At 43.9% G+C, this 22,770-nt stretch overlaps 1 protein-coding gene across 6 annotated transcripts; it reads left to right on the top strand.

The window, feature by feature from the left end:
- Positions 1-632: 632 nt before the first annotated feature.
- On the top strand, positions 633-21,015 carry TAF1A (TATA-box binding protein associated factor, RNA polymerase I subunit A). Of its 6 annotated transcripts, none has more exons than XM_059677356.1 (11): positions 633-711; positions 2,468-2,644; positions 4,634-4,803; positions 8,301-8,414; positions 8,518-8,716; positions 12,054-12,184; positions 13,089-13,247; positions 13,841-13,907; positions 15,671-15,794; positions 17,626-17,780; positions 20,613-21,015. In XM_059677356.1, the coding sequence occupies exons 2-11, from the start codon at positions 2,524-2,526 to the stop codon at positions 20,723-20,725; spliced, it is 1,353 nt and encodes a 450-aa protein (XP_059533339.1). In that variant the 5' UTR covers positions 633-711; positions 2,468-2,523; the 3' UTR covers positions 20,726-21,015. The 6 variants fall into 6 exon arrangements, with proteins under 6 accessions (XP_059533339.1, XP_059533342.1, XP_059533344.1 ...); XM_059677359.1 differs by having other exon boundaries at positions 2,522-2,644; XM_059677357.1 differs by having other exon boundaries at positions 641-711; positions 2,471-2,644.
- The last annotated feature ends 1,755 nt before the right edge of the window (positions 21,016-22,770 follow it).

Raw genomic sequence — 22,770 nt, forward strand, 5'->3', positions numbered from 1 at the left:
TCATTAAGTGCTAGCTATGCATTTATTGTGCATTTCTCATAATTATCTCACACACATTTACCAGGGCTGTCTTGCCTAGGACTCCTCGAATTTCCGTTATTTCACACTTCGCCACCCTACTTTCCACCCTACTTTCCATAAAAAGTTTGTTGATGGTCCTCATGACAGCGACTCCAGGTGTCAGCAGAACCACCACGGCTGAGACGGAGAAAAACAAACAGTCTTGCCCTACCTTTGGGGAGGTAGTCAAGGGTCCCCTAAATTCAAAACTTAACTTTAAGAAAAGAGAACAATGCTTTCAAGGAAGCAATGGAAAGGCTATGCAGATTTGCTGTGCTCGGACCACCAACCACTTGCCCTCCGGTCGCCCCAAAATCCATTTGCAACGAAAGTCTCCCATTCTTCCCACGCCAATAGCCTAAGGTGCGAGTCTGGAGTGAGCGCCCTGGGAGGGCGGGAGTTCGCGACCACTTCCGGGTCACCTGGGCGGGGGAACGGGCGGGGGGGTGGGGTCGAGCCGCGGACAGCCAAGACTGCGCCGCCGCAGGAGGAGTTAGGGGCGGGGCTGCGTCTGCGCGTCGCCCGCGAGCCGGGAGCGGGCTTCGCGCATGCTCACACGGAGCCCTGGCTAACTCCACTTCCGGTGTTGGCTCTGGCGGCGTCGGAGCCGGGGCTGCGTTGGGCGGTGCGAGAGAGGTCCTGCTGCCGGCGGTGAGTGCCGCGGTACCCTCCGTCCATCCATCACCGCCGGCGGGAGGGTGGAGGGACTTTGGCGAACTCGGCAAATGCATGACGCCCCTGCAGCCTTGGGGAATTTGGGAAGGGAGAGCTGCTTCTACAAGGACTCGTTAAAATGCATGCGCGTGGGGCTCAGATTCTGGTGCCATTTAAAGCCCACGCTCCCGACTCTAGAGCTTGGTTTTGAAAGATCTACGCAGGCAGTGGCGTGGAGTGGCTGAATCTGAGGCAAGGCCACTAGTTGGAAAGCGAGTGCAGGAAGCCGGACCCAGTGTGAAGGTGCTGGTGGACCCAGTGTGAAGGTGCTGGCTTGGGTACCGGCGCAGGATTGCGGAGAAGGGGCAGATTCAAGGGCCAGCAGGCAGCCGTCAGCAGGACCTAAACGAGCCATCGGAATGGGTGGGGAGCGAGGGAGAGGGCCCTGAGCATCTTTTTTAAAAAAATATTTTATTGATTTTTTTTATTTTTTTTACAGAGAGGAAGGAAGAGGGATAGAGAGTTAGAAACATTGATGAATGAGAAACAGCGATCAGCTGTCTCCTGCACACCCCTTACTGGGGATGTGCCTGCAACCCAGGTACCTGCCCATGAGCGGGATTGAACCTGGGACCCTTCAGTCCGCAGGCCGATGCTCTATCCGCTGAGCCAAACCGGTTAGGGGAGCATCTTGAGGGTTAAGTCCAGACTCAGCTGGGCATAGGGCTGTCCTTCTAGATTCTTTCCCGCCCTCCCTTCTGCATTCCGGTCCCCTCCTGCGCACAGACCCCAAACTCCATCCAGGCCAAGTAGTTTGAAGTTCTGGTTCGTAGAATATTGTCCTCACCTTGCTTGTGACCTCAGGCCAGGTTACCGTTCTTCACTAAGACCCTCAGTTTTTTTCCCCAACATGAAGATGGGAGAAAATAATAGTATTTACTTCAGGGTGTCTGTTAGGATTAAATTTGATGATTTATACGCCCGATGTATAAAAAGGACCCAGTAAATGTTAACTACTACTATTACTGTTATTATTGTACTGTTTTGTTATTATGCATTGTTTTGCTGTTTCTCCCTTTATTACATTTTTAAAAATTAAAAAAATATATACCTTTTTTTGATTTGTGAGAGATAAAGAAACATCAATTTGTTGTTAACGCTTATTTATGCATTCATTGGTTGAGTCTTGTCTGTGCCCTGACTCAAGATCAAACCCCAAACCTTGGTGTATTGGGTGGGTGCTCTAACCAATGAGCTACCTGACCAGGGCTGCTGTTTCTTCCTTTAGGTTTGCGTTGTTTTCTTTTTTAAATCAAGAGGCAGGTATCTTATCTATCTTGGTGTTTTCTTGAAACATAGTTTTAGTCTGTTTTTTTGAATGGATCATTTATTTTGGTTGTTGCTGACAAATTTATATGTATATTTTTATTTTTTTAAAAAAATATATTTTTATTGATTTCAGAGAGGAAGGGAGAGGGAGAGAGAGATAGAAACATCAATGATGAGAGAGAATCATGGATTGGCTGCCTCCTGCACGGCCCGCACTGGGGGTCGAGCCCACAACCCGGGCATGTGCCCTTGGCTGGAATCGAACCTGGGACCCTTCAGTCCGCAGGCTGACGCTCTATCCACTGAGCCAAGCCGGCTAGGGCCCAAATTTATATTTTTAAAAGGAATTACAGGATACAATTAATGTTACTGATCAAGTGTTATTTGCTAGATTAAGAAATGTCTGTTTTTCTGTATAACCCAGAAGACTGTGGATTAAGACGTGCAGAAAGTAACTGATCTTCTCGGTCTGAAGTAGGTATGAGTGATCTCAGCGAAGACTTGCTGAGGCCCACGCCAGAGGATGACCCAGCAGAAACCAGTGTCCGCCCTCGTTCAGGAATGTGTCTTCCTTGGCTCCAAAAGCAAGTAGAAAGTGTGGGTAAGTAAAATACTATTCAGCCATTTTACCCTCCATGCAAGAGAGGATAAGATCCCATATGAATGCAACATGAATAACTTAGCTTGGTTCACTTTTCAGGATAGGAATAAATAGATGACAATTTCTTATGCTACAGCCAAAAAGAAATAAAAAAATAGATGATTTTTTTTGTTTTAGAATTCTTTTCCTTTGAATTAATAATATCTGTATTATGGCAGATACACATGTCTTTTTCTTTTTCTTTTCCCTGAGCACTTATTATATCCCTGACATTGGCTAAATTAATCCGCTGTAAATCTACATGCTAGGCATTTTATTTTATTTTATTTTTTTTAAAAATATATTTATTGATTTCAGAGAGGAAGGGAGAAAGAGAGAGAGAGAGAGAAATATCAATGATGAGAGAGAATCATTGATCGGCTGCCTCCTGCACACCCCCTATTGGGAATCGAGCCCGCAACCCAGGCATGTGCCCTTGGCCGGGATCGAACCTGGGACCCATCGGTCCGCAGGCTGACGCTCTATCCACTGAGCCAATCCTGCCAGGGTGATGCTAGGCATTTTAAAGGTGAGGAAACTGAATCTCAAATGACTTTAAGTGCTGGATATGTTAGTCATTCACTTTCTCCTCCATTTTCACCTTAAGGCAACTCATATTGCTTTTGTTCACGAGGCCTTGACTGTAGGCACAGTTCTCTAGGAGATCAATTTTAGGAGAGAGTACGGGAGGAAGTTGATTGCTCTAAAACTATGCATGTACCTGTTAGTCTGTGTACTCCCAGAGTCAGGGTGCCTGAGCTGAAAGACTGCTGGTCCCTAGGGGCCCCCTAGAGGTATGGAAAGGGAACAGGAGTGGCAGTGTGCAGCCAGTTGCTCCTATAACAGGGTTGTAACTAATTCCAAATATTCTTAATATGAGTATTGTCAATTCTTTCATTTTTAAATCTTTATTGTTGAAATATTACACATGTCCCCTTTTTTCCGTATTGTCAATTCTTTTTTTTTTAATATATTGATTTTTTTACAGAGAGGAAGGGAGAGGGATAGAGAGTTAGAAACATCGATGAGAGAGAAACATCGATCAGGCTGCCTCCTGCACACTCCCTACTGGGGACATGCCCGCAAGCAAGGTACATGCCCTTGACTGGAATCGAACCTGGGACCCCTCAGTCTGCAGGCTGACGCTCTATCCACCGAGCCAAACCGGTCAGGGCAGTATTGTCAATTCTTTAGAGATCTAAATGCTATTGTCTACAAAACTGTTTTAGTCTAATTTGCATTTAATGTCATTGAGTTACTAGGAACTCAGTCGTTAAAAACATTAAAGCCCACCTCTTGTTTCCAGAACACTGGAAGGTACTAAAGGCCCTGCTTGCCTAGGATGGCCCTTATGATTTCTACGCATTCTAACGACTTGAGACTAGGCGTTTGGGGCCCTCTTGGACAATTCTACTCAGATTGTTTAGTACAAGAGTGAAAGGGTGATGGAGTCAGATTTGAAGGGTTTGTTGACTCGGTAGAACATCAAATTACACATCTCCACATTAGACTTTTTTTTTTTTCATTTGCTAAAACTAGTTAAAATAGTGTGGAAGAGTTTGTTTCAAGTGAAGCTAGCTTTGATATTTGGGATGGGTTGGATTAAGGTAATACCCACTGTTCTACTTGTTAACACTTATGCTTATCAGAAGTAAGTTTTTGAGCTGTTGAATTGGGGTCACTGGGAAAAAGACTTCTCTCTTTGCCTAGCTGGTGCGGCTCAGTGGTTGAGCAACAACCAATGAACCAGGAGGTCATGGTTTGATTCCCGGTCAGGACACTTGCCCAGGTTGCAGGCTTGATCCCCAGTAGAGGGCGTGCAGGAGGCAGCCGATCGATGATTCTCTCTCATCATTGATGTTTCTATCTTTCTCCCTCTCCCTTCCTCTCTCAAATCAATAAAGACATATTAAAAAATACATAAAAGACTCTTCTCTTTAATCTTTATAGCGACCCGAGGGAAAAAGGAGAAGGATTTTGCTCAGACAACAAGTGCCTGTTTAAGTTTCATCCAAGAAGCCCTGCTGAAGCATCAGTGGCAGCGAGCAGCCGAGTTCATGCACAGCTACCTCCAGATCCTGGAAGACTCGGACAGCCAGAAGAGGCAGGCTGCGCCCGAGGTGAGGCAAGGGCGCGTCTGCGGGAGAGTTCACCGATCCCCGGGAGTATCAGCTTCTTTTGGCAGAAACGGTTCTGATCTTTACCACATTTTCTTCATCTCAGAAGATGATGGTTTTATGTATCCAACTGCTAAGGCCAGACTCTGGAGTCCTCTTTTTTTTCTCATGTCCCATCTCCCAACCATCAGAAAGTCCCGTTGACTGTACTTTCAGATTCCCTGGGGTGTGACCAGGCTGCCCCTGATCCAGGCCATTGCCATCCCACTGAGATGGCTGTTTGCCCTTTTCCTCCTCCTGGTCTGGTTTCAGCACAGCAACCAGAGCGACGCTTTTTATAATTTTAGAAAGAGAGAAATCGTTTTATTATTTATTTATTTACTTTAATATATTTTTATTGATTTCAGAGAGGAAGGGAGAGGGAGAGAGAGATAGAAACATTGAGAGTCATTGATCGGCTGCCTCCTGCACGCCCCCCATGGGGGATCAGCCCGCGACCCAGGCATGTGCCCTTGACTGGAATCGAACCTGGGACCCTTCAGTCTGCAGGCTGACGCTCTATCTACTGAGCCAAACCAGCTAGGGCGAGTGAGAAATCGTTTTATTGACACACCATACAATTCACCCATTTCAGTGGTATACAGTTCAGGGTTTTTTCATAGATATTCACAGAGGTGTGCAACTATTCCCACAATCTAAACGTGGACATTTTTGTCTCCCCAAGAAGAAATCCTCTATGGACTTGCATTCAGTCCCTGTTTTTCTCTTCACCTCTCTCCCCGCCCCCCTCTTCGCCCCAGCCCCTGGCAACCACTAGTCTAGGACTTCCTATTCTGGAGATTGCATGTAAGTGGAACCATATAACGTATGGCCTCTGTGAGTGACTTCTTTCACTGTACATGATGTTGTCAAGGTTTACCCGTGTTGTAGCGTGTATTAGTACATCATTCCTTTTTATTATTGCAAAGCAATGTTCTATTATGTAGATCAGGGGTCCTCAAACTACGGCCTGCGGGCCACATGCAAATACAAATATTGTATTTGTTCCCGTTTTGTTTTTTTACTTCAAAATAAGATATGTGCACTGTGCATAGGAATTTGTTCATAGTTTTATTTTTTTATTTATTTATTTTTTTAAATATATTTTTCTTGATTTTTTACAGAGAGGAAGGGAGAGAGATAGAGAGTCAGAAACATAGATGAGAGAGAAACATCGACCAGCTGCCTCCCGCACACTTCCCACTGGGGATGTGCCCGCAACCAAGGCACATGCCCTTGACCGGAATCGAACCTGGGACCCCTCAGTCCGCAGGCCGACGCTCTATCCACTGAGCCAAGCCAGTCCTGGCCATAGTTTTCTTTTAAACTATAGTCCGGCCCTCCAACGGTCTGAGAGACAGTGAACTGGCCCCCTGTTTAAAAAGTTTGAGGACCCCTGATGTAGATCGTAGCTCATTTTATGTGTCCATTCGTCAGGTGTTGGACATGTGGATTCTTTCCACTTTGTGGTTATTGTGAATAAGGCTGCTGGACACTCGGTACAGGTTGTGGTCGGGATGTTTGGGTATGTACCCAGGAGTGGAATCGCTGGGTCACATGGGAGCGGTTTCATCTCTGGAGGACCGTCTGCTATGCCAGAGCGATGACACCATTTGACCCTCCCACCAGCAGTGCGGGAGGGCTCCAGGTTCCCACATCCTTGCCAACACTTGTTATTGTCTGTCTTTTGATTGCAGCTGTCCTAGTGGTTGTGAAGGTGACATCTCATGGCGGTTTTGATTTGCTCCCAAGTTCTGTGACTAATGAACATGTTGCCTCAGCGTGATCCTTTTAAAACATGATCCTGCTGAAGACCCGGTGGCTTCCCATGTCACTGCACGTAGCAGCCAGCGTCCTCCCGATGCCTGCGTGTTCTACATGTCTTCCCTCTGCCCTCCCCGCTCCGACCTCTCTCTGACCTCATCTGTCACTCTCCTTGTTTTTTCCTCTGCATCCTCACCGCCTTCCTTCTCTTACTTGGACAGGCTCTTACTAGCTTGGTTGCCTTTGCCTTAGCTGTTTCCTTTACCTGGAAAGGTGTTCAGGACTCCCTCTAGCATTTTCAACGGGGCCCAATGTGACTACAGTTGCCACTGGACACCCCTCTCCACCTTCCAGCCGTCCCTCGGGTCCCCTTATCCCACTCCATTTGTTTCCCATAGTTTTTGCCAATTTATTTATTATGTTTCTTCGTTATGGTCTGTGTCTCTACAGTAGAATGTAATTTCCAGTAGGGCAGGGCTCTGGAATGGTGCCTCGCATATATGGTTAAATTTGTTCAGTAAAAAACAGTTTGTCCAAAATAATTTCACCTGGAAATCTCCAATAGCTTTTATTTATTTTTTTTTAAATATATTTGTATTGATTTCAGAGAGGAAGGGAGAGGAAGAGAGAGAAACATCAATGATGAACGAGAATCACCGATCAGCTTCCTCCTTCACGCCCCACACTGGGGATGGAGCGTGGAACCTGGGCATGTGCTCTGACCAGGAATCGAACCGTGACCTCCTGGTTCATAGGTCGATGTTGCTCAACCCCTGCGCCACGCCGGCCAGGTTACAGTAACCAGTGTATGAGCTAGATATCTAATAGAGCCAAAAACAATCTGAAAGAAGTGTTCCCCTTGATTGAAACTTCAGTTTATGGACGAAGGTTTCATGCACCTTTAAATCACTGGGCAAGTCACAGGCTCTTTTTGTCCAGAGTTTGTTTTGTGAAGTGAGGCGCTTGGATCAGGGCTTTCTAGGCGCTTGTTTGGCTCTATTGGAATCGTCTAGGGCAGCGGTTCTCAATCTGTCCGTAGCTGGAACACATTCTTAGATTTGAGCCCTAAATGTAGGTTACACATAGTCAGTATTGAGAAAGCTCGCTGGGATCTCAGGAAGTATCCAGTTCATTGCTCTCATTTGGTTTTTCTCCTATGTTAGTTAAAAATGTTATCTTCAGCCAAAACCGGTTTGGCTCAGTGGATAGAGCGTCGGCCTGCGGACTGAAAGGCCCCAGGTTCAATTCCGGTCAAGGGCATGTACCTGGGTTGCTGGCATATCCCCAGTAGGAGGTGTGCAGGAGACAGCTGACCGATATTCCTCTCATCATCGATGTTTCTAACTCTCTATCTCTCTCCCTTCCTCTCTGTAAAAAATCAATAAAATATATTTTTTTAAAAAAATGTTATCTTCAGTGCATATCTCAACTGCCTGCCTTCTTTAGACGACTAATTTAAAAATGGCACTATCATAGTCACCTGGTATTTTAATCGGCGGGAAAGTTTTAATCACGTGTGATACAATAGTAGTTTCACTGGGTGAAGTGTAGTGAAATATTGATGGAGGTGGTATCTAGGAAAAGAAATTATAGGTTGCTTTTGAATGAAATAATCAGGAAAAAAAAATAGCTTTCTTAGGCAGACATTGGTTAAGGCAAAGATTTTACATTTTTGTTAGTAATTTCTGTTTTGACAGATTATTTGGAAACTCGGAAGTGAAATTCTCTATTATCACCCCAAAAGCAGCGTGGAGACTTTTAATACCTTTGCAGACAGGATGAAAAACATTGGCGTCATGAATTACTTAACGGTAAGAACACGGGCTTTGTGAATTTACCTTTGCAGTGTTCATTTCAACAAAACAGCTGGTCTCAGCAGTGAGGTCATGGCGCATGTTCTCGTTATGCTTGCAGATCTCCTTGCAACACGCGTTGTACCTCCTGCATCACGGGATGTTCGACGACGCCAGCAGAAATCTCAGCCAGGCGGAGACGTGGAGATACGGTGAAAAGTCGTCTTCCCAGGAGGCGTTAATCAACCTCGTTCAGGCTTATAAAGGGCTCCTGCAATATTACACTTGGTCTAAGAAGAAGAAGGAACTGTCCGAGCTTGGTGAGTGGGTACCAGCGAACTGTGGGGGGTAATTCTGGGTCAGAGGGACACGGACCTTACGGAGCAAATCGAATCCCCGACCTCCCAGCGGAGCTTTATCCAGATGTTACAGAGAGCAGATGTTTCTATGGGTGTAAAATTCTCCATCATCTTTTACATATCGATGTATCAAAAGCCTTTTCAGACAAAACTTAGATGATTCATAAATTAAGTTGATGACCATTTTAGATTCATTGCTGTTTTTAAATATGATTTCCAGGAAAGGTGATCATTTTCTTTGCATATCATAAGTGTTTCTTCTTGTGGGTTTAAAATGGGGTTTAGTGTCTTTTATAATGTTGTTTCTCAGAATACTATGTTTAAAGAATAGAGCAAGATAAAGTTGTTTTGCCGAAACCGGTTTGGCTCAGTGGATAGAGCGTCGGCCTGCGGACTGAAAGGTCCCAGGTTCGATTCCGGTCAAGGGCATGTACCTGGGTTGCGGGCACATCCCCAGTAGGGGGTGTGCAGGAGGCAGCTGATCGATGTTTCTCTCTCATCGATGTTTCTAACTCTCCATCTCTCTCCCTTCCTCTCTGTAAAAAATCAATAAAATATATTTAAAAAAAAAAAGATAAAGTTGTTTCATCTCTGTACAAAGGTCATACCAGACCATTTTCTTTCCCTTTTTTTCAGTATGTTTTTACTCATTTCAGAGAGAAGAAAGGAGGGGAGAGAGATAGAAACATCAATATGAGAGAGAATTATTCATCGGCTGCCTTCTGCACGCCCCTACTGGGGATGGAGCCCACAACCCGGGCCTGTGCCCTGACCGGGAATCACACTGACCTCCTGGTTCATGGGTCGACGTTCAACCACTGAGCCATGCCAGCTGGGCACAGACAGTTCTCTGGATCATACCAGAAACTGACGATGTGTCCGTCTCAAACTGAGTTCCCTTTCTCTTACTTTTTACTGGTGATGGTATCCTGTGCTAGTGCCGCATCTGTGTTCTTCAAAGCTATAGGCTGTCTTCATTTCCTTTCTCTTGTTTAGTTTTTCTCTGTAGCTTTTCTGTGATTCATTCCTTTTTATGTTCTGGTTTTCTATCCAAATCTCCGTCTTGGCATTTATCGCATCGTGTGTGATAAGCAGTGTTTTCTTATTATGCTTATGGGATAAGTAGTATTTCCTTGGTCTCTGGTCGTGTGATTTTACTAACCTCAGAACTCCCTTCCCTCTTCCTACTTCCCACCTCTCCCAAGACCCTTCTACGGCGCGGTCTTCATCGTGATAATCTTCTGTGGTCTTCATGCCATCCCCTTATCCAGAATGCCCTCCACCCATGAAGACTCAGTAGACCCCTTATCCTTACACTTGACCCGATAGATCAGCCGCCTGTGCAGCCTGTGTTATTGGACCCTTCGCCTCTTGCTTTGTCATTGCTCTGAGCTTTCCCTGTGTGTTTTCTGTTGTATCTCCTTGTCTGCACCAGTCACATCTTTCGAGGTCCCGTGTCTGTCTGCTGTTTTCTGCAGTTCACCTGGCTACAATGCCCGCTGCGATATTTTTTTTAAAAAAAAACAGGCTTGCTGATGTTGATTAGGTAAGTTTTCAGTTCAATATTTACTTTCTTACACGTGGTTAGGTAGCGCTGAAGCAAATATTTGATGACAGAAGCCGTTGGACCCTGGCTTTGACACCATCTCCCCCACGGACAGATGGTCCAGGCCCTTCCTGCACTACAGCTGACCTGTTCGTTGTTCTGTAGCAACAGGAGAGGAAGAGGGGATGACACGCGGAGCTCTGTACACGACTTCCAGCTCCAGTGTCTATTTAATAGGAAAAAACCTATGGCTAGTTCTGTATACCAAGCTCCTAACGACATAGCACATAGCCATCCCTCGCTGCTGCGTGGCCTGTCCTGGTTGGATTTCATGCACTTGGCGACTGGGAACCCCCTTCCACAGGAAGTTCACACCCAACGTAGACTTACTCAGGGACCTGCCTTTTTGCTTTAAAATGTTTTTCTAGCCCAGCCGGTGTGGCTCAGTGGTTGAGCATTGACCTGTCAACCATGGTTCGATTCTGAGTTGCAGGCTTGATCTCCAGCGGGAGGCGTGCAAGAGGCAGCCAATCGATGATTCTCTCTCCTTCTCCCTCCCTTTCTGAAATCAATTTTTTAAAAAAGTTTTCTATACCATTTCTTATCTGCTTTCCTCTTATCACCTCGTTTCCAAGTCCATATTGATATTTATTCAGTTGATCTACTCGGGAGAGAATACCAATCCCTCTTTTTTGGGGGGATGAGTTAGTTTTTTGGTTAAAAAGTAGCACTGGTACCAAAAAGTATTTTGGTCGTCTGTTAGTTGTTGCCTTTGAAAGACTGAGGAACTTTCTTTTAAACATTTAAGGTTGTGAAATATAATATACAGTAAGTGCTCACTTAACATCGTTGATAGGTTCTGTGACTTTAATAAGCGAAATGACATGTGATAAAACCAGTTTTACCACAGGCGGATTGATAGAAACAAGAGTCAAGTTCCTGTTGCATGTCAACAACAGTGTAACGAAATGACTTTGAACGCAAGATATTATTCGAGGACCTGCTGAATGACTCGATGGGATATAGAATGGAAGGGATATAGACAGAAAAAAATGTATAAAACAAATGTGTGGTAGAATGAATAATTACAAAACAAACATCCATGTACCTGCCACCCAGGTTAAGGGGCACAGCATTGCTGTCACCATGAAGCCCCCCACCTGTGCCTCTCCTTCCATTGCCTTGAGAAAACCACCGTCCTGATTTTTTTAAAAAAATATATTTTATTGACTTTTTACAGAGAGGAAGAGAGAGGGATAGACAGTTAGAAACATCGATAAGAGAGAAACATTGATCAGCTGCCTCCTGCACACTCCCTACTGGGGATGTGCCCGCAACCAAGGTACATGCCCTTGACCGGAATCGAACCTGGGACCTTTCAGTCCGCAGACTGATGCTCTATCCACTGAACCAAACCGGTTAGGGCAACCACTGTCCTGATTTTAATTTGCTAGTATTTTGCTGAGGATATTTGCATCTGTGTCTCTAGAAAGATTGGTCCCTCATGTTCTTGTGTTGTCCTTGTCTGGTTTGGGTCTGAGGGTAATACTGGCCTCATAGAGTGAGCTGGAAAGCGTTCCCTCTGTTCTTTTTTTGGGGGGGAAGAGTTTGTGAAGAATCAGTCTTATCCTTTCAACGTTTGAATTCGCCAGCAAAGCCAGCAGGGCCTGAGCTTTTCTTGTGGGTAGTTACGGATTGCTGATTCTGCAGCCAATTCTGAGTGATTCTTAAAAGTCTTTGATCTTTGATTAGATGAGGATGACTATGCTTACAGCACAGCATCTCAGAACATGTTCAAGCACAGCTGGAAGACGTCCATCAACTTTTCTGCATTGGTTCAGACGCCTGGAGTTTGGGACCCTTTTGTGAAGAGCTACGTAGAGGTAAGTAGACTTTTCATAACATTTTATCAGTGTCCTTTTTACTATAAGCCTAACCTCTACTGATCAGAAGGAAACGAATATTTAGAAATTGTTAAAAAAAAAAAAAGTCTCTCTTTTTGGTCTGAACATTTTTTGTTTATTTCACTAGTATACTGTAAATGTTACTTTTCTTTGTTTTTACCGCTGGATAACATGTCATAGCCAAATATTTATAAAATAAATCACAATATAGTTGTAAATGCCAACTCCATATTATACTTATGGAGCTTAAAAGAAAAGCAGAAAGATCTTTTATGACTCGATGGGATGTAGAACGGAAGGGGACAGAAATCTGAAATTAGGTCACGATATAGCGGATGAAGAATAACGGCTGTTACCCCAGAGTCCTCACACTAATTGGCTTTGTGATGCTTCATGAGTGCTGAAGTGGTCATTGTGTTGTCAGAAGAGCATCTCTGAGACCGGGTGCTGGTGAGCCCGGAAGTTTCCGGGTAACGTTGGAGTGGGATGAAAGGGACTGCACTTCCCACGCACCTCTTTTGTGGCTGACGTTACGCAGGGCACCGAGGCGGGTGACGTCCTGTGTTCTCTTTCCAGCGCGGAGTGCTCTGCTGTAAGCGCTTCATTTCTTACAGGGACAGTTCTTATGTGAAGTTGTTGGGTTGTTCAGTAACAAATAGGATGAGGATGCAGTGGGAGGCCAGCAGGCCTTTTTTGTAAGTGACCTCTGCCCTCCACAGAGGCTGTAGCATGCTGCGGAGAGCAGAAACGGGCGTGACCACCATACCCCACACCGCAAATGCTCTTTTTCAGTTTTATGACGTTTTTGTGCCCATCATTAACTTGTGCATTATCGTTCATGTCTGACAGAATTTAGCTAAGATACTCTGTGTTTTTTCTATAGATGCTGGAATTCTACGGGGATCAAGATGGGGCCCGAGAGGTCCTCACTAATTATGCCTACGACGAAAAGTTCCCATCCAATCCGAACGCGCATGTCTACTTGTACAACTTCCTGAAGAGGGAGAAGGCACCAAGAGAGAAACTGATAAGTGTGCTTAAGGTATAGATTTTTTTAAAAAAGATTTTTAATTGGTTTTTAGAGAGAGAGGGAGGGAGGGAGAGGGATAGAAAGATAGAAACATCGGTGGGAGAGACATCAATCAGCTTCCTCCTGCACACCCTCTACTGGGGATCGAGCCTGCATCATGGGCATGTGGTCCGACCGGGAATCAAACCGGGAACCTCATGGTTCATGGTTCGACACTCAACCACTGAGCCACACTGGCAGGGCCTGTGTGAAATAGTTTTCTTCCTTTATTTTTTTTTCTCAGTTTTGACTTCGGAAAAGAAATAAATTTTTAAGTGTGGTAAACAGTATAAAAAATGTATAAGGAGAAAATAAAAAGTCTCCATCTGTTTCCCCTACACCTCTGATTATCTAGTTATTATCAGTGATTTTTAAACAATAGCTTTACAGAGAATCCTCTCTATCCCCGAATTGAAACTGGATAAAAGCTAAGTATCTTTTAAATCAATGATTCATTCACTGAAGGGCTGTTCGCGAGTAAGAGCTTTATTTATTTGAAAAGTCAGCTGACATTTGAGAAATGCCTTTTGAATGTGCAAATAACACAAGATTATCCTTTCCTCCAGATTTTGTATCAGATTGTGCCGTCTCATACGCTGATGTTAGAATTCCACAGGTTACTGAGGAAATCAGGTGAGTCGTGCGTGTTTTATATCCCTGGGGGCAGACACGCCGTGGACGAGGGGGTCAGCAGCCCAAGGTCCCTGGGCCAAATCCATGGCTCACCCGATCTGAGTCCTGGAGCCCAGCCACGCCGTGCTCTGGCGTGGTGTCCCTGGTGTCCGTGGCTGCTTTTGCACGGCGGCAGCACAGAGACCACGCGGCTCACAAAGCCTTCATCGGGGGTGGGCAACCTTTTTGTGAGTGCGTGCCAAAACCAGCAAAATCTCTGACTCAAAATTCTTCTGCGTGCCAACCCTAATTGTTTGAGAACATGTTACGCCTACTTGATATCTCTTAAGGTGTACGTGTGTGAAGAACCTTGAAGAAATAATAAAATCCATTCGAGCGACAAAAACACAGTATGTGATGGTGAAAAATACATTTATTTTTTAATGTATACATGTACACTGATGGTCCGACAGAAAACTTTATGACTCCGTTTGATTTTATCAGTGGGACTTTTGCTGCTGCATCACTGATGACAGAGGTTTCACATCAGGTTTCTATTTCATGACCTTCAGAGGTATGCACGAGCTACTACTTTCATCCGTCAGGCTACTCCTATGACAAGACTTAACAGAATATATCACTGAGAACAAAGATTCACCATTGTAAATGGGAGATTATAAGAGAGGGTTTTGCGTGCCAGCAAAAGTTACTGGCGTGCCATGTTTGGCACGCGCGCCAGGGGTTGCCCACCCCTGGCCTACATGTTTACTGTCTGGCCTTTACAAATAAAGTTTGCTGATGCTGCTATAGCATGCTAGGCAGCAGTCGGCCAAAGAGAAGTGGCTGGAGCGTATATAACTCACCTCGTTGCAATCACTGCTGCCTCGCAGCTCCATACAGAGAAGAATGTAGCTTCATAGGGAGAAACCAGCTTGAGTCCAGGAGGTAGCGAGCCTGTCTCATTCCCTCTCCTCGTAGGAGACAGTGTGTGACCTGCCCACACAGGGCTGGCGCTTTAAACAATGTTCTCGGTGTTTGCAGTTGATCCTCGAACAACGTGGGTTTGAGCTGTGTGGGTCCACTTACTTGCAGGATTTTTTCAATAAATGCTGTAACTCTTCCTTATGATTAAAAAAAATATTTTTTTTTGTTGATTTCAGAGATGGAAGGAGAGGGAGAGAGAGCTAGAAACATCAGTGATCAGAGAGAACCATTGATAGGCTGCCTCCTGCACGCCCCACACTGGGAATCGAGCCCACAACCCGGGCATGTGCCCTGACGGGGAATCCATCTGTGACCTCCTGGTTCATTGGTCGACACTCAACCACTGAGCCACACTGGCCGGGCATGATTTTCTTAATAACATTGTCTTTTCTCTAGCTTACTGTATTGTAAGAATACAGCATATAATACACATAACAGACAGAGTATGTGTGATCAGTATGACCTCTGGCCAACAGTAGGCCATTAGTAGTTAAAGGTTTGGAGAGTCAAAAGTTAGACATGGGTGTTTGACTGTGGGGATGGATGCCCCTAACTCAGGCATTCAGTTGTATAGCCCATTCAGAGATGAGAATCCGCATTCCGACTTTAGTAGCATGGACTGAATTTTTTAATTTTTCAGGTTCTTCACAGGAGAGTACGAGTACAATGAATTGTTTTATATTTTTAGCCAAATTAGAGGGCTTATCATTCAGTAATATTGTATCAACTGGTGAAATGTTTGTTTTAGCTTCGTGTGCCTCAGTTTCTTAAGTGAACCCTAATTGCTGTGACCATTGCAGACAAAGAAGAGCACCATAAACTGGGGCTGGAGGTACTATTCGGCGTCTTAGATTTTGCTGGATGCACTAAAAACCTGACTGCTTGGCAATATTTGGCAAAATATCTCAGACAGATCTTAATGGGGTAAGTAAGAGACGCATGGTATTTATTACTGGGTCAGCATAAATAATAATATTTCCCAATATGAGAGCTGATAATATGTCAATTTTTAAGCAAATAAGGGATTTGCTTATGTATTTGGATTTCATTTTAAAAAAAATATTTGGTATTGCTTTTAGAGAGAAAGGAAGGGAGAGGAAGAGAGAAAAACATTGAGAGGCTGCCTCCTGCACGCTCCCTACTGGGGATCAGGCCTGAAATCCAGGCAAGTGCCCTGACCGGGAATGGAACCATTGACCTTTCTTGAACTGTGTCTGCTGCTGCTTTCTTCTGATTTTATCAAAAACAAGGACACATAAATTCACAAGTACAACATACAAAAATTCTCTCAAGATTTTTTTACGTTAACAAAATAAGTACCACTGTTAGGTTAGGGAATATGTTGGTTTTCAAATTGGAAATCAGGACGAGGCGGGGTCACTCCCACTCCGTGCTGGACTCTTATAAAACTCTTTGGGATTTTCTAAGATCACATGGGAAGCAGCTTTCTTCCCAGCTGTTTCCAGTAGTTTTCAGTGGAGTTTTAAGGCCTCATAAGATCATGGAAGGTTATTCATTCAGCAAATAGTTCTTAAGTCCGTTGTGAGCTGGGAATCAAAAACGATGGCTTTGATCATAACATCATTAGTGTCACATTTTTACTTTGTGAGAAGAAGGGATATAAAAAAATTGTTTCAGCCCTAGCCGGTTTGGCTCAGTGGATAGAGCGCCGGCCTGTGGACTAAAGGGTCTCAGGTATAATTCCGGCCAAGGGCACATGCCCGGGTTGTGGGCTAGATTCCCCCCAGTAGGGAGCATGCAGGAGGCAGCCAATCAGTTATTCTCTCATCATTCCCTTATAGTTTCTATCTCTATCCCTTCCTCTCTGAAATCAATAAAATATATATATATTTAAAAAAATAAATAGTTTCATTAATTCATTGTATCCATTTTGGTTGGTTAGGAAGTTCATGATCAGTGGGAACCTGTTTCAGGCTTCAGATCTGACCTGATCCTGGGGGTGAAACAGAGCTGATTATAAAATGTTTTTCGTGTTCTATGTTGATATACTCACTGTAAACTATTCTGCAGATCGAAAGCCCTGTCTAAACCCTTTCTGAACCCCTGCTGACCGTAAGATTCTTGAAGGCAGAGAAATGTCCTATTCAGTTGTTGAACCTGTAGGAGTTCTGCCACAGGACACAAATGGGTCCTAAATGTGTATTTGCTCAATTAAATCATTCATGAGCCCTTTGCCTTGTCCGGTTCAGCTGTCAGACCTGTGTGTTCATGCATTTGTATGATAATATCTGAATCCGGATAGGAATTCTTTACAGCATGTAATTTGAGGTTTTAAAGAAAGTTATAAGTAGTAATAATAGCTAACATTTAAGGAACATTTGCCGGGAGCTTTCCATGAGCCTGCTGTATTGCTGGACCCGTTTAACCCTAGTAACAATGCTCTGAGCCGGTACCATTAATACCCTCAAGGAAACTGAGGCTCAGAGAGGTTAACCACCTTGGCCGGGGTCACATGCACAGCGAATGGAAGATCTGAGATTTGAATCAGGATTTTGACTTCAGAGTCTATGGTATTAACCCCTGTGCCATACTGAGCTGGCTATTTAGTTAAATGGAAAATAGGGCATAGAGATCGACGAGAACCAGACGGACGTGGTTTCATGCGTGTGCCCTACCACTGCCAGACTCAGACGTTGGTCTGAACACATCTTCCTCTCATCGTTCATAGGCTCCGCTTCAGTCCCTGTTCTGACAGCGTAGATCCGTCTCCGACATTGACCTTTGTCTTTTCCAGAAGTCACCTTGCCTGGGTTCAGGAAGAGTGGAATTCCAGGAAAAACTGGTGGCCAGGCTTTCACTTCAGCTCCTTTTGGGCAAAAAGTGATTGGAAGGAGGACAAAGCTTTGGCTTATGAGAAAGCTTTCGTAGCTGGAATATTGTTAGGAAAAGGTACGTGTTTTCTTTTTAACTAAAAATTTCTTCTAGACGATTTTGAAATATGAAGTTTGACCATTCTTGAATCAGACAGCTCACTCCTGCGGTACCTTAGGTTGTTTCTGTGTCTTGGCTGTTGTGAATGATGCTACAGTGAAATAGGGATACGTATATCTTTATGATTGTGTCTTAAAAAATATTTGGGGTAGATACCCAGAAGAGGAATTGCTGAGTCATATGGCAGCTCTATTCTTAATGGTTTGAGGAGTCTCCATTCTGTTTTCCATGGAGGCTGCAAGAATTTACAATCCTACCAGCAGGGTCCCCTTTTCTCTGCACCCTCTCCAGCACTTGCTACTTCTTATCTCATCGACAGTAGCCATTCTACCGGGTGTGAGGTAGTATCTTATTGTGGTTTTGATTTGCATTTCCCTTATAGCTAGTGAGTTGAGCATCTTCTCATATATCCATTGGCCATCCATATGTCTTCTTGGGTAAAGTGTCTGTTCCGGTCCTCTAAAGACTACACCAAAAGACTATTCACAACAATAGATAAATATAGTAAAGGGTGCAGAATACAAAGTCAGTGTACGGAAATCTGTTGTGTTCCTGTATACTAAAAATGAAACATCAGAAAAAGAAATGAAGAAAACACACAATCCCATTTGCAGTTGCAACGGAAAAGATAAAATACCTAGGAATACACTTAAAGGAAGTGAAGGTCCTATACACAGAAAACTACAAGAGATTGTTGAGAGAAATTGAAGACACAGAAATGGAAAGATACGCTGTGTTCATGGATGAGAAGAATTAGCATAGCTAAAATGGCCATGGTGCCTAAAGCAAGATACGGATGGAATAGAATCCCCATCAGAACTCCAGTGGCATTTTTCTAAGAAGTAGAACAAAAATTCAGATTTGTATGGAACCACAAAAGACCCCAAATGGCCATAGCAATACTGAGAAAAAAGAGCAAAGCCAGAGGTATCACACTCCCTGACTTCAAATTACCCTACAAAGCTACAGTAATCAAAACAGTAAGGTATTGGCAGAAAAATAGACACACAGACCAATGGAACAGAATTGAGAGCCCCCAAATCCACACATATATGAGCAACTCATTTTTGACAAAAAAGCCAAAAACATACAATGGAGAAAGGAAAGCCTCTTCGATGAATGGTATTGGGAAAATTGGCAAGCCAAGTGTTAAAAGAATGAAAGTAAACTGCTGTCTGACATCATACACAAAAGCTAACTCAAAATGGATTAAAGACTTGAATATAAAACCCGAAACAGTAAGATACATAGAGAAAAACATAGATACTAAACTAGGGACCGTGGTCTCAGAGGGGATTTTGTGAACTTGACCCCAAAAGCAAAAATAAATGAATGGGACGACATCGAACTAAAAAACTCGGTGCAGCAGAAGAAATCAACAAAACAAAAAGGCAGCCAACTCAGTGGGAGAAGGTATTTGCAAACAGTCCTGATAGAGGCTAATACCCAGAATATATAAAGAATGTATACAACTCAACAACAACAAAAATAAACAACCCAATATTTAAATGGGCAAGAGGGCCTGGCAGAACTTCAGATGGGCACCAGGCCCCTTTGGCAGAGTTATAGGACCACCGTCCAGCTACTTGCTAGGTGGTGAGAATGACTAGATAATTCCTGATCTAACCTATGGTTTATTTATTCTAATGCTTTACATCAAGGTTTTCTACAGATAACTTCCTTATTATTAGAGATGCCTCTTTCGCTGCTTTTACAAGCTAACTTTGTGAAGGATTCTAGCCCTAACCGGTTGGCTCAGTGGATAGAGCAGCCATGGGCAAACTACGGCCCGCGGGCCGGATCCGGCCCATTTGAAATGAATAAAACTAAAAAAAAAAAAAGCCCGTACCCTTTTATGTAATGATGTTTACTTTGAATTTATATTAGTTCACACAAACACTCCATCCATGCTTTTGTTCCGGCCCTCCCGTCCAGTTTAAGAACCCATTGTGGCCCTCGAGTCAAAAAGTTTGCCCACCCCTGGGATAGAGCATCGCCCGAGGGAACTGAAGGGTCCCAGGTTCGATTCTGGTCAAGGGCATATGTCTGGGTTGTGTGCTTGGTCCCCAGTAAGGGGTGTGCAGGAGGCAACAGATCAATGATTCTCATCATTGATGTTTCTGTCTCTCTCTCCCTCTCCCTTCCTCTCTGAAATCAATAAAAAAAATATATTTAAAAAACAACAACAACAAAAAAGAGAAGGAATCTAGAATAATTTGCTTTTGGAGAAGGCTCATTTAATATATGAATGCATATAATATGCATATCACCTAAGTAAGGGTGTGGGAGGCAGCTTAGAAAACCAGCTAAAGTTGACGCTTTAATGTTGATGGACCAGAAACATCTGTAGCAAGCAGTACATTTCATTGGCGATGCTCTGAGGGTGTGCTTAGGTATGTTGGTATAGACCAGTGATGGCGAACCTATGACACACGTGTCAGAAGTGACACACAAACTCATTTTTTTGGTTGATTTTTCTTTGTTAAATGGCATTTAAATATATAAAATAAATGTCAAAAATATAAATCTTTGTTTTACTATGGTTGCAAATATCAAAAATTTTCTATATGTGACATGGCACCAGAGTTAAGTTGGGGTTTTTCAAAATGCTGACACGCCGAGCTCAAAAGGTTCGCCATCACTGGTATAGACAGTAAAACTCACTCCGTTTCCATAATCACTAATATGCCAGGAATGAAGCAAAGCTAAAAATGTAGAAGTATATTTGAAGGATTCGATAAGTATTAAAACTATTTTTCTTTATTTTGCTTTGTTTTATTTATTTTTTAGGTTGTAGATATTTTCGGTATATTTCAAAACAAGATCATCAAGACTTAAGGAAGAAATTTAAGCGGATGAAGAAGTTAGTGAAAAAACACAGTATTGTAAATCCAGGACCCTGATACTGAATTTTAGTTATTTCAGATTAGTAGCTACAGGGTCGTAGCTTAATGGATAATTATTGAATGTACTTATTTATTTGGTGTTTTAAGAAGGTGGTTTTATATGGCTACAAAAAAGTTATTTTTATATATCTTTATATTTTCTCTTACTAGTAGTTAGAGCTGAAGAAACAGTCTCACTACCTTTGTTCTTGGTAAATAAATATATTTCCTTTTTGTACTGTTAAATATAATATTTATTAAGGAATAATTTTCAAATAAAATATATATTTATTTAATCAGAGAATACACCTCTACAGCAGTTACTGTTATTTGCAGATAATTTGCCTGACTTCGTGCAGTAAGACATAACTGTGGGGCTGTTAAATGAATGCATATTCTTATTTCAGATTCTAACTGATCCATGTTGGATTTACTATCTTGACAAATATTTTGGTGATGAGTTCTGTGGAGAAACGTTGGAAACCAAGAAAGATCTAGAAAAGGACTCTCCTCTTTCTCCTTTGGTGTTAACACGGGACAGTTTGGGGCTGAGTGACCTGATTCTAGGAGAGGAATCTGGGTCAGAGAAGGTGGAAGGGCTGGCTGGTTTCAGCTGGCGCTGGCTTAGCTTCAGAAGGCTCTGGGCTTGTTTGCATTTATTTCTTTATCGGCACAGCGATCTTTAGCCATGCTTTGGAGCTCCCGAGTCCTCCCCTTCCTCTGGGAAACAAGGTACAGCAGTAGGCAGCTGGACAGGGGAGGAGACAGCTAGTGAAATAGCGTCCCAGGGTCACACAGTAGGCCCGATGGGAAATGAAATAGTGTTCCAGTTACACAGTAGGACTGATGGGAAATGAAATAGTGTTCCAGGGTCACACAGTAGGCCCGATGGGAAATGAAATAGTGTTCCAGTTACACAGTAGGACTGATGGGAAATGAAATAGTGTCCCAGTCACACAGTAGGCCCGATGGGAAATGAAATAGTGTCCCAGTCACACAGTAGGACTGATGGGAAATGAAATAGTGTCCCAGTCACACAGTAGGCCCGATGGGAAATGAAATAGTGTCCCAGGGTCACACAGTAGGACTGAGGGGGAGTGAAATAGTGTCCCAGTCACACAGTAGGCCCGATGGGAAATGAAATAGTGTCCCAGTCACACAGTAGGACTGAAGGGGAGTGAAATAGTGTCCCAGTCACACAGTAGGCCCGATGGGAAATGAAATAGTGTCCCAGTCACACAGTAGGCCCTATGGGAAATGAAATAGTGTCCCATGGTCACACAGTAGGACTGAAGGGAAGTGAAATAGTGTCCCAGTCACACAGTAGGCCCGATGGGAAATGAAATAGTGTCCCAGGGTCACACAGTAGGACTGAGGGGAAGTGAAATAGTGTTCCAGGGTCACACAGTAGGACTGAAGGGGAGTGAAATAGTGTCCCAGTCACACAGTAGGCCCGATGGGAAATGAAATAGTGTCCCAGTCACACAGTAGGCCCGATGGAAAATGAAATAGTGTCCCAGTAACACAGTAGGCCCGATGGGAAATGAAATAGTGTCCCAGGGTCACACAGTAGGACTGAGGGGAAGTGAAATAGTGTCCCAGTCACACAGTAGGCCCGATGGAAAATGAAATAGTGTCCCAGTAACACAGTAGGCCCGATGGGAAATGAAATAGTGTCCCAGGGTCACACAGTAGGACTGAGGGGAAGTGAAATAGTGTCCCAGTCACACAGTAGGCCCGATGGGAAGTGAAATAGTGTCCCAGTCACACAGTAGGCCCGATGGGAAATGAAATAGTGTCCCAGGGTCACACAGTAGGACTGAGGGGAAGTGAAATAGTGTCCCAGTCACACAGTAGGCCCGATGGGAAGTGAAATAGTGTCCCAGTCACACAGTAGGCCCGATGGGAAATGAAATAGTGTCCCAGTCACACAGTAGGCCCGATGGGAAATGAAATAGTGTCCCAGTCACACAGTAGGACTGATGGGAAATGAAATAGTGTCCCAGGGTCACACAGTAGGCCCGATGGGAAATGAAATAGTGTCCCAGGGTCACACAGTAGGA

The sequence above is a fragment of the Myotis daubentonii genome, chromosome 20, assembly GCF_963259705.1.
Source record: "Myotis daubentonii chromosome 20, mMyoDau2.1, whole genome shotgun sequence".
Lineage (NCBI taxonomy): Eukaryota > Metazoa > Chordata > Mammalia > Chiroptera > Vespertilionidae > Myotis > Myotis daubentonii.